Source organism: Oreochromis niloticus, linkage group LG1 (assembly GCF_001858045.2).
Source record: "Oreochromis niloticus isolate F11D_XX linkage group LG1, O_niloticus_UMD_NMBU, whole genome shotgun sequence".
NCBI lineage: Eukaryota > Metazoa > Chordata > Actinopteri > Cichliformes > Cichlidae > Oreochromis > Oreochromis niloticus.
The window spans coordinates 1,763,313-1,775,912 of NC_031965.2; the positions used below are offsets into that span (position 1 = coordinate 1,763,313).

Consider the following 12,600-nt stretch of genomic DNA (forward strand, 5'->3'; position numbering starts at 1 on the left):
TCCCTGTGTTAGCCCTGCGACAGACTGGCAACCTGTCCAGGGGGGTGTACCCCGCCTCTCGCCCTGTGACAGCTGGGATAGCCTCTAGCACCCCCCGGGGCCCTGAAAAGGATAAGCGGAAGCCGATGGATGGATGGATGTGGATGTTAGATTACTGTTTCAAACTTTAAAGATCATTTTCAAGGCTTGTGTCTTTGCTTATTGTGTGTATGCTTAGATCATGCACTGGTAGAACTTTAAAGAGCTGCTGGTCTTCAGAGAATACTGAGAAGAAGAGAACATGATAGCATGCATCACATTGGAGGTGGGCATAGACTGGATAATGAATGACAGCAAGTTAAAATTTCATGGCCAATGATCACAATTTGCCATGACAGAAACGCCTTTTAGTAAAAACCTTAAAGCTTCAAATTTAGATGAATTAAGATCTGTAGTTTAGGTTGGAAAGAATATGAACCAGTAAAATCCCAAGGAGGAAAAGAGTGTGTTTGTCTTTGTTATTTATTAATATTTGTTATGTATGTATATATGTATGTATATTCTGAGGAAGGATTAAGTTGGAAAAACAGCTAATGTTGTGAATAAATGTGAAAAAAACATAAATGTCTTACACACTTTAAATAACTTCATGGGGTGCAGTTATTGATATCCATTGCCATGAGGAGGTTGATTATGCTTGGTGTGTGCTATGTAATTAAACCAAAAAAAGAAAGTTTCTGTTCTGGGGGTCTCTGTGCAACACAGATCCACTTTGACTTCAGTATTTTAGAAACCACAGGAACGCCTTTCATATCACACACATGTTAATAACATGGGACTGACTGAAGTGTATAAACAGCAGCACCAATGACTGTAACAAATGTACTGCAGTGGAGATAAATGCTGAGGAAAGCAGTCGTTTGCTGGTGGAGCTGTTGGTTCAGGTGCAAATAAAATGGTAAATGGCCTGTATTTGTATAGCGCTTTAGTTAGTCCCTATGGACCCCAAAGTGCTACACACTGCATTCAGTCATTCACACACTGCTGATGGCAAGCTACATTGTAGCCACAGCTGCCCTGGGGCGCACTGACAGAGGCGAGGCTGCCGGGCACTGGCGCCACCGGGCCCTCTGACCACCACCAGTAGGCAACGGGTGAAGTGTCTTGCCCAAGGACACAACGACCGAGACTGTCCGAGCCGGGACTCGAACCGGCAACCTTCCGATTACAAGATGAACTGCCAACTCTTGAGCCATGGTCGCCCCAAATAAATAGAAAGGACGCTGGACTGGAAGGTAAAGTGATTATTGAAGCCAAAAGGGCCCTAGATTATTCTTTACTTCCACTCCTACAGAACATTTAAAATACTAAATGTATGAGTCATTTATGAGTATTAAATTAGATTTTTATTGAGAAGAGACACACCATATGAAAATAAATCAGAAAATAAAAATGACTAGTGAGTATAAGATGTAAGTGTAACTGCACCAAAATGGAAACAGGATATAATCTCACAAGCTTCAAAGGAATACTGAAGTGCAGACAAAGGTGAAGACATTTCTCCCACATAAAATATAACAGATGACGATGAGGAAGAGGTCTTTACCAAGTTCTAATAGAAGCTTTAAAAAATGTCCGGTAGGCTCTTAGTACTCGATGGCTACAAGCTTCAGTCCACATTTTCTGGTGTTGGAGTAACATTTTTGAGTTGAGAGCTCAGTGTCAGTAGTCCCGTTTTTTCCATCATTACAGATCTGTTTAACAATACAACACAATGAGTACTTTCACACATTCACTGGGTTTTTCACATAAACTAAGAAAATGTCATAGAGAAAGGTTTACAGTGACATTGTTCTTACCTTTTCACTTACTGCACTTGTAAAGTCTGTTTACACGGGCGATGTCGTTGGCACTCATCTGTTTGGCATCTCCAAAGTCCAGCTTATGACTGGACCGAGCAAGAATGGTCGGACTCCGGTTTCTGGAGAAGGCGTGTCTAAAGAAAGACACAAACATGTTTGTTATAAAGAGTAAGGGAACACAAACACATATATCAAGGATATTTATGATTAAGGAGGTAAGATTCATAGAAATTCTTTCCTGCATATTAGTTTTCCTCTCTGTTTTTTTTGTAGGTTAATGCAGTGTCAGTCTATGAAAGTTTTGCACCAATTTCTATGCAAATTTAGGAACACTCACACTTACCAAGAAAACTGTTTTTGTCAGCTGAATTAAACTTACTCATAGTAATCAGTTCTAACACTTTTAGTTGAATTTTCCAGGAAAAAATGGGCCGCATATTGTACAAAGAAAGTCTGTGCAAATCCTGTGACTCCACTTTAAGAAACCAAGTCTGACATCGATTTACTCCTGAAAATACACATGTAAGGACTTACACAAAGACTTACTTCGTATACTGCATGACGGACTTAAAGTCATAAGTAGTTCCCAAGTTGTTAGTCTGCACCTTCTTGAAGTTGTGTTTGTGTCCTGCACAGGAATTGGAAAAAGAGCAAAGACTTAAAGACGAAAGCTGGTTTTCTCAGCTGCCTTTCCTTCCAACCTCCAAATCTTTTTTCAGGTTTAGGTTGCATGTAGAATCTCGTTATTCATTAACTGCCACAATATCTAAGCAGGAGCATTTCATTTTCCTGGGAAACAAGGCTGTAATATGACATTTTAAAGTAACTTAGTAACATCTGCATTCATTGTATAGCACATAAAAAATACACCAAAGCTGAGCTGACCTGGCTTGATGTTTTCAGTGTGGATGTAGACATGCTTGTCTCTGTCAGAGCGGGAGTGCTCGTGGCGAAAGCCCAGAGCATGGAGAACCTCATGTTGTACAGTGGATATGTTCAAACAGCGGGATTTTTTCAGGGAGATTTCCTGTTTCCCTCCCCGACGGCCCACTTTGGATGAACACCTGACGTACACACAGTGAAAGACAGGTTATTATAGGTCATTGAATTCATGTTGTATTAATTTATTGATATAATGTGTTGAATAACTATGTTGAACTGTTAAAATCGGAATGATTTGCCAACTTTCAAAGTATTTAAAAACACAGACCATATTGCCAAAAGCATTTGTTTGCCTGCCTTCACACAAGTGACATCTCATTCTTAATCTGTAGGGTTTAATAGGGTTTGCAGCTCTTCAACTCTTCTGGTAAGGCTTTTCACAATGTTTAGGTGTTCATGGGAATTTTTGATTCTTCATTGATAAGCATACTTGTGAGGTCAGACACTGATTATGGCCTGGCTCACAGTCTCTAATCCAAAGCTGTTGTATCGGGTTGAGGACAGGACTCTGTGCAGGCCAGTCAGGCTCTTCCACTCCAGACTTGCTCATCCATGTCTGCTGAAGTATTAAGCGACCAAGCATTTCATAAACTCACTGTTCTTAAGGTGTGGAGAATGTTTCTACTTCTTTTATTTGTGATGTTTTTTTTAAAGTATTAGACGGCACTAATGAGTCTAGTACATGAATGCATTTGACTTGTGGCTTGTTTCCACAGTTATATACCTTATGATATAAAGCTTACACGCATTATGAAGCTCTTTCTGTAAGTGCTCTCCTCCACTCCTCCACATCTTTTTCACCTTACGAGCTCTTTCAAGTGCTAGGATGGTTTATAGTAACTGATCGTGTGAAAGATAAGGGAAGTTGTTAGAAAAGGAATTGCAAAACGACTAAAGTATTTCCAACAACTTCTTCTTTGTTTTTAATGAACAAGACTTATATTTAATGCCAACAGTAGGTAAAGGTTTCAAAAACAAAAGTTCATGCTACGTTCAGTTATTTCCTGAAATGTATTGATTTTGTTGAGGTAGATACTCAACTTTCCCATAAGAAAACTTGCACTTGTATGCTCATTATTAAAATAGTGTACTTTTCTGAAGTATTCAAAAATGCATTTTATGTTTGTTCTTGACTCCACACTCTAAATTTAGAAGGAGATACTGCCACGCTTCCACGTCACATAAAAAAGAGATATTCTTGAATTAATCAAAATTTGGTTGTTTTCAGTTTCACTTACAACATTTATAAGTACTTATTACTTTATAAGTAAAGAAACTAGCCACATTTAATTGTCAGAGGTTATCAGAATGACTAGAAAACTTTTAGGATGCCAGTCAAAATTCTCGCGATGTGGAGAGAAGGGTGAGAGAACCCAAACACAGGAGTCACGGCTCAGTGATGAATGAAGACTATTTATTGCAAGAACGAACGACTGACTGACTGAGTGAGTGAGTGACTGAACTGAAAACACATAAAACAACGATTACAACACAATGAACTGGAGGAAACTAAGGACTTAGATGCACTAAGGACTGATGATGATGATTAGAGACCGGTGAGTACACAGCTGAAATTAATCTAACTAATGATACACAGGAAGAGAACTAGAACATAGACGGAGACCAAAATAGTGAAAGAGGAAGCGTTAACATGTGGAAAATAAACAGGACATGAACAAACTGAAAACACTGGGTCAGCGACTCAGGAACACTGACAGTAATCTGACTGTTCATGTGAACTGTTCATGGCTGGGCAAAATGATAATGTAAGCATGTGTGAGGAGGAACTCATGTCAGTGCAGCGTGGGTTCCTACCTATCTCCAGAAAAGAAGTAAAGGTAATCCATGTCATTCAAAGTCTTTGGAACAAAGCGAATGCAGGTGGACTCATGGAAAGACAACAGTCCTCTGGTGATGCTTTCATGCTCTGCTGAAGCTGCAGATAAAAAGAAAACAGTCTTCAGACGAGTTCTACAGATAGGTTTCTTCTTTCAACCATAGAAAACTTACATCTCATATAAAAGGTCATAAAAATAGCTAGTGCTGCTTACTATATGAAGCGGAGATCTTAAAGGGCACAATGATGTAGTGTCCACCTGGCCACTTGCAGTGAGTGTATGTGCATGGATCTGCATTCCTGCGCAAGCGAGGTGAAATATTCCCAAAGTGTAGCTCCTTCTCTACAGAAACAAGAAGTTTTACATGTTTGAGGGAACCTCGGACCATGACTTGGATACGCAGTTAAGAAAATTAATATCAGATCTTTTTTTTCTTTTTTACACATTTTCTGTGACACGACCAAAGAGAATGGGCTACAGCTAACCATTGTGTTTATTAATGTGTCAGTTTTAATTCCTTCGAGGATTGGATTACTACTTTATGAAATAAGAGCTTTATGGTACATGCTCAGACTGCTTATCATGTCCAAAACAATTGTTTCAGTGTTTAATTTTTTTTTCATTATTTTGATATTATGTGACATTGTCACATGGGAGTCATACAAATCAAAGGTTTATGAAGAGTTTCTGTCTTATGCCACTGTTGGCTTGTTCGATGAGTTCATAGATGCCATAAGACTCATCTGACGGTTAGAAAGAACAGGAGCAGTTTAACTTTTATTATCAGTGTCTGCTGTCTGTCAGTATGCTTTATTTAACTCACCACTTTGATCTCCATCGATAGGTGCATTCTGCAATACAAAGACACGATTATAACTTTTTAATCAACTCCAATTAAATTGTCTTCTGCTTAATGATGTTTGAAAATAAATTATCTTAAAAGTAAAAATGAGTCATAAAATCTTATAACATAATTTTTTTTATTTGTTTATGAAATTCTGACAAGGGCAGCACGGTGGCATGGTGGTTAGCACTGTTGCCCCACAGCAAGAAGATCCTGAGTCTTACTGCGTGGAGTTTGCATGTTCTCCCCGTGTTTGCGTGGGTTCTCTCTGGGTATTCCGGCTTCTGCCCACAGGTCAAAGACATGCAGGATAGGTTAATTGAAAAATCTAAATTGCCCATAGGTGCGAATGGTTGTCTGTCCCTGTGTGTTAGCCCTGCGACAGACTGGCGACCTGTCCAGGGTGTACCCCGCCTCTTGCCCTATGACAGCTGGGATAGGCTCTAGCAACCCCCGGGACCCTGAAAAGGATAAGCGGAAGCCAATGGATGGATGGAAATTCTGACAAGATGACTCTCCAGAGATTATATAGTTTTCATAGGACAGCAAGCAGTACAAAATCCTAGTACTGAGTCAAACTTACCAGAGAAATGACCGCCATCGAAAGAAAGAGGAGGGAGAGGAATGCTGGAGTCATCACTGATGGAGGTCCTCTAGTTAATCTTAAAACAGTCAATGTGAACAGTGTTGGTATAAAAAACAAAAAACAAGTCTGGTATGAAAATATACCCTAAATATAAAAGCCGAAACAGTACAGTGAAAAAGAGGCATAAGAAGGAGGTTTACCAGTAGTGCCAGGCGTGTCTTGTGTTCAGCTGCTCCCTCTTTATCGGGACAGAACGTGACTGGAGATCCACCAGTGTCTGTTAACATCATTTATCAATAATATGCTTTTTATGCAGTCAGGATGTAAAACTGAAAGAATAAATTTCCAAGTAAGAAATTACGTCACACTCCACACCCACTTCCTATAAATCACATATTTTTAATGACTAAGCTGTAACGGGGCGGCCGTGGCTCAGTAAGTAGAACAGAGAATCTGATTGGCACAAAAAATAACGTTTACATAACTTTGACGTGTCGGTGTATCTACCTGTGTGGAAATGGGAACATGACTACTCTATCCGTACAAACACTGACTTCTGGAATTAAGTATTTATTAATGACTTCAGCCAAAATTCGTAACAGTTTAATAAATGAGCGCACTTTTTGACAAATGCAGTGTTTTGATTGGTCAGATCTCTTTTTTCAGATCTGTAAAATCTAAAAAACTGAGCTTGATCCAACAAAATAAATGCTGATAATGCATCCATTGAAATACATGGTCAGTGTGAATGACTGTAATAAGAATAGGCGGGTCATAGAAATATTTTTTATGTGGAAAATATTTTCACTCGTCTTACGCACCCGAAGCGTAGCGGCCCTAACGACGGAGATCGGGGGTCATTTTGTATTCAGTTCACATGAAACTGTTAGCAACAAAAACAAAGTAGATGACTGTCTCTTTTTTTTCTTCTCTACTAAGATACCAAAACAAATCAGTAATATACTAAAAGTACATGTGTACCACACTTACTCAGGAGTGTGTTCAGACTGATGGAAGGATAATAATTTATCTGAAATGGTCTTCCAATGTGGATGAAAAGCAAACTGATAACAGCAAAACAATTTCCGGCCAATATAGCTGCGAACATGATCCAGTGATTTGCTGTTGCATTCATGTGTTGTAGAAAATGGTTAAAAGATTCTGGAAGCAGTTCATTCCTGTTTACAAATACAGGACAAAAACAAAGGAGTGCGTCGAGAATCATTTTAGTTTTACCTGGAGTCCAGCAACGAGTAACAAACATGAAGTAGTCACCATTCTAGCATGGGTGAGATGGCTTATGGCCACTCAAGGTGATTACACAGTATCATTGGTTTTGATCATTGCATGTGTGCGTGCTGTCATTTGCTGTAAATCAATCAATCAATCAATCAATCAATCTTTATTTATAAAGCACTTTTCATACAAAAAAAAACTGTAGCACAAAGTGCTTTACATGGTTAAAAGCAGCCCACCCCACCCTCCCACTCACTCCCCACACTCTCATTAACAGAAACGATCATGAATACACACATTCTCCCCCCCCACCACACACACACACACACACACACACACACACTTAAAGAATGATATTAAGCTGGGTACGCATTAGCCAAGTGAGGAAACACTATCACAGGGAGCCGTCTGCACCGGGAGCCAGTCACAGACCGCAGCCTCCAGGCTGGGCACGCAGCAGGAGGGAGGCAAACAAGCCCCCCAGCCAGGCTGAGAAGACCCACAGAGCCCCAGCAGCCACAGTCGATCACAGCCCCGGTGCAGAGAGCCCCCTCCGAGGAAACACTGGAGATATAACCTAATAAGAATATAAACAGGATAAAGAGATAAAATAAATAAAAGTGGGATACAATATAAATATAAGTATATGACTGATGACTTTAGGTTTTACCGATAATAAAAACACACGAGGAAAATATCTTGTTAGTAACACCTTGAAATGAATTTAATTAAAATTCAAATTGTAAGGTTTATATACTACTTGTATATAAAATGACTTTTACGAGCAGGAGCCAGGGACACATCACATTCTGTATGCTTTAATATGCACATTATGGCTTTATCTCCAAAGAGGAGTTGGAAAGAAGTAATGTAGGGTTAGTGTTTTCTTTATATCTGCATCTCATGATACAAATGATGCCAAAAAATTATAAGCAGGTTTCAAAATGGAGGATTATCTGGTATGAAACACACTGGTTTCACAGTCAGATCGAACCAATTATATAATAATAATCATTTATGTCTTATGTTGATTAATAATAACAATGAGTAAGAGTTTGATGCCACTCTTCTTTCTCCTTGGTCTCAGGTTTGTGTAAAAGAATAAATCAGTGTCAATCCATTTTTAATTTTAATCTCTGAACGATTTAAAATAATGAAATATTAAGACCTGTTTTTACACCTGTAGGTGTACATGTTTATTTTTCACTGCAAAAATGAATACAAAGTCACAGAATATATGACAAGTATAAAAAGCAAGACTAAAATGACCAAACCTTAGACAATTAAATATGTTGACATTATTTCAGGGATGATTTTAGTTAGAAATTGTGTTACGTTAATGACTTAAATAAAGGGCTAACAGCTACTTTTATTTTAGAACGCATCTATCTGCAGACTGCTTTAAAGAGGCACAATAAACCATTTACAAGCACTAACATTAACAACAAAAGTAGAAATAGTCACAACACAAAGACATTCATTTGCATTTCCAGGAAATTATCAAATAGATTAAATATTAAATTAAAACAACATCACACACAATTGTAAAAAACTAGTGAATATAACTTTCCAAATATAAATGAACTTCAGATCTCTATATTACATTTATGTTTCCAATATTTTTACAGGACAACAGGCCGAGCCAAAGCATCTGGATTCTGGCTGTTTCTTGCCGTCTTTAAAACTTCTGGTTAATGGAAGAAACATAAAACAAACTGAGTGCCGTGTATTATTCGTTGTGTTTCATATGTTAATAGAATGACTTTCTTATAGTAGTATTATATAAGAAAGTCATTCTATTTGGTTTATTATTTCACTCACAATCTTTTACCAGCAGCCATACAGCTTGTTGACACGGGCAATGTCATTGGCACTCATCTCGCTAGCATATCCAAAGATAAGGTTAGCATTGGACTTGGCCACAATGGTGGGCTGCCCGTTTTTGGAGAAGGCATTTCTAAATGAAAACAAAAAGAGATCGGTTCACACACAGCACAGACTTTTTCCACAATCACGTATTTACTGTATTTTTTGTATTTTTGCCAAATGAGCAGTGCATGAAAAAACAAGATGAAATTGTAAGAAGCTAGCCATTAATAAATTTAAACAAACAGGACCAAACCAAAGTAAAAACACTCTGAACATTGCACTAATTTCAGGGCTAATAGCTGGTACCACAATCTGACACACTGGTCAGAAATTCTATCAAAAGGTTTTGTTAGCTACGTGGACTATGACAACCTGGTCCGGTTGGCTCCTAATGCAGCTGTCAGCCTGCCTGAATACAGCCTTAGCAATTGATTTGGGGGCAACCACTTGGAACGGGTTAGAATTTTTTGTTTTTCTAGCAACCGGTGGTTGAAAGGTGCTCACCTACCTTACCTACTTACATATGGGCACTTTATGATCCCAGAGTTTTCCTACTCTTTGTACTATTTTTGAACTAAACAACTTTGTACTAAACAGACATTTATCAGAATTTTCATATCCTGCAACACAACGTTGCTGTGGTAAATGTGAAGCTTAATGTAAAACTGAGTTCACATTATGCCTAAATCCCACACATGGATTAAAAAAAACCTCACCTGCTGTAGTGCATGACAGAGGTGAAGTCATAAGAAGTCTCCAAGTTGTTGGTCTGCTCCTTCCTAAAGTTGTGTTCTTTTCCTGTGCAGAAATTGAAAATAGACAAATATTTATGTTCAGTTTTAGATGTTTGTTTATGCAGTGCTACCCCAGTATAACTATATTTTAGTTGTACTGATGTCCTTTGAGTTTCAGCATCATGGACAGGTCAGTGTGGCTACTACTGAGCAGGGCTGGGAGTCGAAATGTATCATTTGCTTATGTCGTCAAAACATTAGCTTGGACTCAAATTTACACTGAGAAACAAGGCGAAACTATGACTTTTAAAATGACACTCAAGATGAAAACCTGCTGCTAGTTAGTAAACTCATTAACATCTCATAAACCAGAAAAAGTCTGTGTTGGTGAGCTGACCTTCCTGAATGTTCTCGTTGAGGATCTGGACGTATTGATCTCTGTCAGAGCGGACCTGCTCATGGTGGAAGCCCAGAGCGTGAAGAATCTCATGTTGTACTGTTTTGTGGTACACACAACCACCTTTCTGCAGGGAGACTATCTGGCCCCCGTTCTGACGGCCCAGGTGGGACCAGCACCTGTTAGACAAACAGTAGGATCAGTAAGAAACAGAAATGCTGATGTCAGATACTTAAATGAATGGAGCAGCAGCCAGTTATCTCATCCCTGTGTCGATAACATATCTAGTTTAAAAACTGCATTATTTTATTGTTATTTTTCTTTTTTGTTTCAAAACTGCCATGTAATGTTCTGACTGCTTGTTTTTAATGAAAGGCGATGTATAAATACAGGTCAGCTGAGCAAATAAGGTTGGATTCGTTTGAATAAGACAAATTAAATAAAAACAAAGAACAACAACAATGCTGTCAGTTTAATCAAATGGAAGGTGCCAATCTCTAGTGTAAGGACCAGTAGACTAAATTAGTTAAATATTTAACGAGAGCTGGACATTTAACTGCTACTGTTTAATACAGGGGTGCCTCTTCATTTAATACAGGGGTGCCTCTTCATTAAACTTCAGAAACCTGGGAAAATGTTGGCCATGTTTTTCTTGTTTGTAGTCCAGTTTGTGTTCCTACCCGGTTTTAGACATGAAGTAGAGGTAATCGCGATTCTCTGGCTTCCACCAGACAAAACGAATGCAGGTGGAGCTGTGGAAGGACACGAGGCCTTTAATGATGATGTCTCGCTCGCTGGGGGCTGCAGAGAACAGTGAGAGAAGCTTTTACTCTAAAAAGTCCAACAGGTAACATACACTTCAAACTAGTGGCTCTTATTTTAGCTGATAATCAGTGAATCATATCGGGTGGATTTGAACACACTTTAATTGTAACGAAACAGGTAATGATATGCAAACAGAAAAAATAAGTGAAAAGCTATTTTATTTACATAAACACAAAAAAGAACGTCTGCTTAACAACTTTTAAGTTATCTTTAATTTAGTTGTAGTTTGTATTTCATCATACTTACATGTATTTATTCAGTCAAAAATCTCATGTTCACACATTTCACTTAAAAATAAGAGCTGCTGCTTACTGTATGCAGAGGAGATGAAGACAGGCACGTAAACGTAGCGTCCACTTTTAGGCCATTTGCAGCCAGTGGCTGTGCACGGGACTGCATTCTTGGTTAAAGAAGGTGCAATGTCACCATGAATCAGGATTTCAGCTGCAGCGCAACAAACAGACTTTATGAATACAATATATAGCCCATGTGTACATATAGATATCTATGTGTGTGTGTTTATAAGTTGCAGGATGCTATGTTGTCTTACATATGTCTTCATTGGCCTTTTCGATGATTTCAGAGACATCTAGAGACTCGTCTGAGGGGGAACATTAAAAACGACAGCAACAGTCTTTTTGTATGATTTTAAATTATTCACATTAGATTTCAGAGAAGATTCAATTTCACTTTGTTATCTGGAAACTATTATTCAACTCACTGCTCTGATCTTCATTTTTTGCTGCATTCTGCAAAATAAAGACAACAAATTCCACAACTTTTAATAATCTTCAGTGATGATGACTGTCAAGTAAAAACTAGACAGTCAGTTTGTGGAGCTATTTACCACAAACATTTTGAAAACAAATACTTTGTTTGCTTTTTTCTCTTCCTCAAAGGACACTGTGGAGCATATTGCACCATAGATCCAAGTGTTTATAGAGTTCAACTTACCAGAGGAACAGCCGTCATCAAGAGCAAGACAAGGAAAACTGGAGTCATGATGATGGTCCTCTGTAGTTTAACTTCAAAGCTAAAACAGGTCAGAAAATGCAGTGAGATAAATAAGAGGTAAAAGCAGGTGTCTGATACTGGATGCAGTGAGTGTCATCTCTTTATAGGGAACCCAGAGAGGTGTGACTGTGACTCATACAATGTCAGTCATAAATCAGTAACTTTAATAGTGTCCATGTAAAAACAAAAGGCAATAAACACATATAGGAACACAAATACTTCCCTAAAAATCATTTATAATTTTATGATTCATGCTTCTGTCAATCATTAGGTGTATTAGATAAAGCATGTTTTTCCTTTGTAAACACGGACATTTCAAAGCAAGTTTGACACAAAGCAGTTTCCTAACAGCTGACACTCAGTTTGAACTAAGCACTGTTATATTATTATTATTACAATATGATTTTAATTCGCTGGCCCATGAGGGTTAAGTGATAGTGATCAACTAGGACAAAATGAGTCAAGTCAAAGTCA

General features: G+C 38.3%; 2 protein-coding genes across 3 annotated transcripts; both read right to left on the reverse strand.

The window, feature by feature from the left end:
- Positions 1-1,684: 1,684 nt before the first annotated feature.
- Positions 1,685-6,372, reverse strand: LOC100709553 (low choriolytic enzyme). 2 transcript variants are annotated; one of them, XM_019360334.2, is made up of 9 exons: positions 6,252-6,372; positions 6,049-6,127; positions 5,445-5,472; positions 4,835-4,963; positions 4,599-4,719; positions 2,727-2,905; positions 2,388-2,469; positions 1,839-1,975; positions 1,685-1,733 (listed from the first exon to the last, which is right to left on the reverse strand). In XM_019360334.2, exons 2-8 carry the CDS (start codon positions 6,100-6,102, stop codon positions 1,843-1,845), a joined length of 726 nt encoding a protein of 241 aa, XP_019215879.1. In that variant the 5' UTR covers positions 6,103-6,127; positions 6,252-6,372; the 3' UTR covers positions 1,685-1,733; positions 1,839-1,842. The 2 variants fall into 2 exon arrangements, with proteins under 2 accessions (XP_019215879.1, XP_025762740.1); XM_025906955.1 differs by lacking the exons at positions 6,049-6,127; positions 6,252-6,372 and adding an exon at positions 5,690-5,887.
- Positions 6,373-8,956: 2,584 nt separating this feature from the next.
- LOC100709286 (high choriolytic enzyme 1-like) lies at positions 8,957-12,187 on the reverse strand. The gene is made up of 9 exons (XM_013265140.3): positions 12,067-12,187; positions 11,834-11,861; positions 11,663-11,713; positions 11,425-11,556; positions 10,968-11,088; positions 10,288-10,466; positions 9,873-9,954; positions 9,109-9,244; positions 8,957-8,974 (listed from the first exon to the last, which is right to left on the reverse strand). Exons 1-8 carry the CDS (start codon positions 12,112-12,114, stop codon positions 9,115-9,117), a joined length of 771 nt encoding a protein of 256 aa, XP_013120594.1. The 5' UTR covers positions 12,115-12,187; the 3' UTR covers positions 8,957-8,974; positions 9,109-9,114.
- Between the last annotated feature and the right edge of the window lie 413 nt (positions 12,188-12,600).

What these genes read in the sequence shown, in the direction of transcription:
- LOC100709553 (XM_025906955.1), bottom strand. Translation starts at nt 5,806, where the DNA reads ATGGGCAATTTAGATTTTTCAATTAACCTATCCTGCATGTCTTTGACC. An exon ending in GAACATGCAAACTCCACGCA is followed by an intron (nt 5,473 to 5,689) that starts GTAAGACTCAGG and finishes TTTGTATTGCAG; the next exon opens with AATGCACCTATCGATGGAGA. An exon ending in TATCGATGGAGATCAAAGTG is followed by an intron (nt 4,964 to 5,444) that starts GTGAGTTAAATA and finishes TTGTTTCTGTAG; the next exon opens with AGAAGGAGCTACACTTTGGG.
- LOC100709286 (XM_013265140.3), bottom strand. Translation starts at nt 12,114, where the DNA reads ATGACTCCAGTTTTCCTTGTCTTGCTCTTGATGACGGCTGTTCCTCTG. An exon ending in AAAAAATGAAGATCAGAGCA is followed by an intron (nt 11,714 to 11,833) that starts GTGAGTTGAATA and finishes GTTCCCCCTCAG; the next exon opens with ACGAGTCTCTAGATGTCTCT. An exon ending in AAAGGCCAATGAAGACATAT is followed by an intron (nt 11,557 to 11,662) that starts GTAAGACAACAT and finishes GTTGCGCTGCAG; the next exon opens with CTGAAATCCTGATTCATGGT.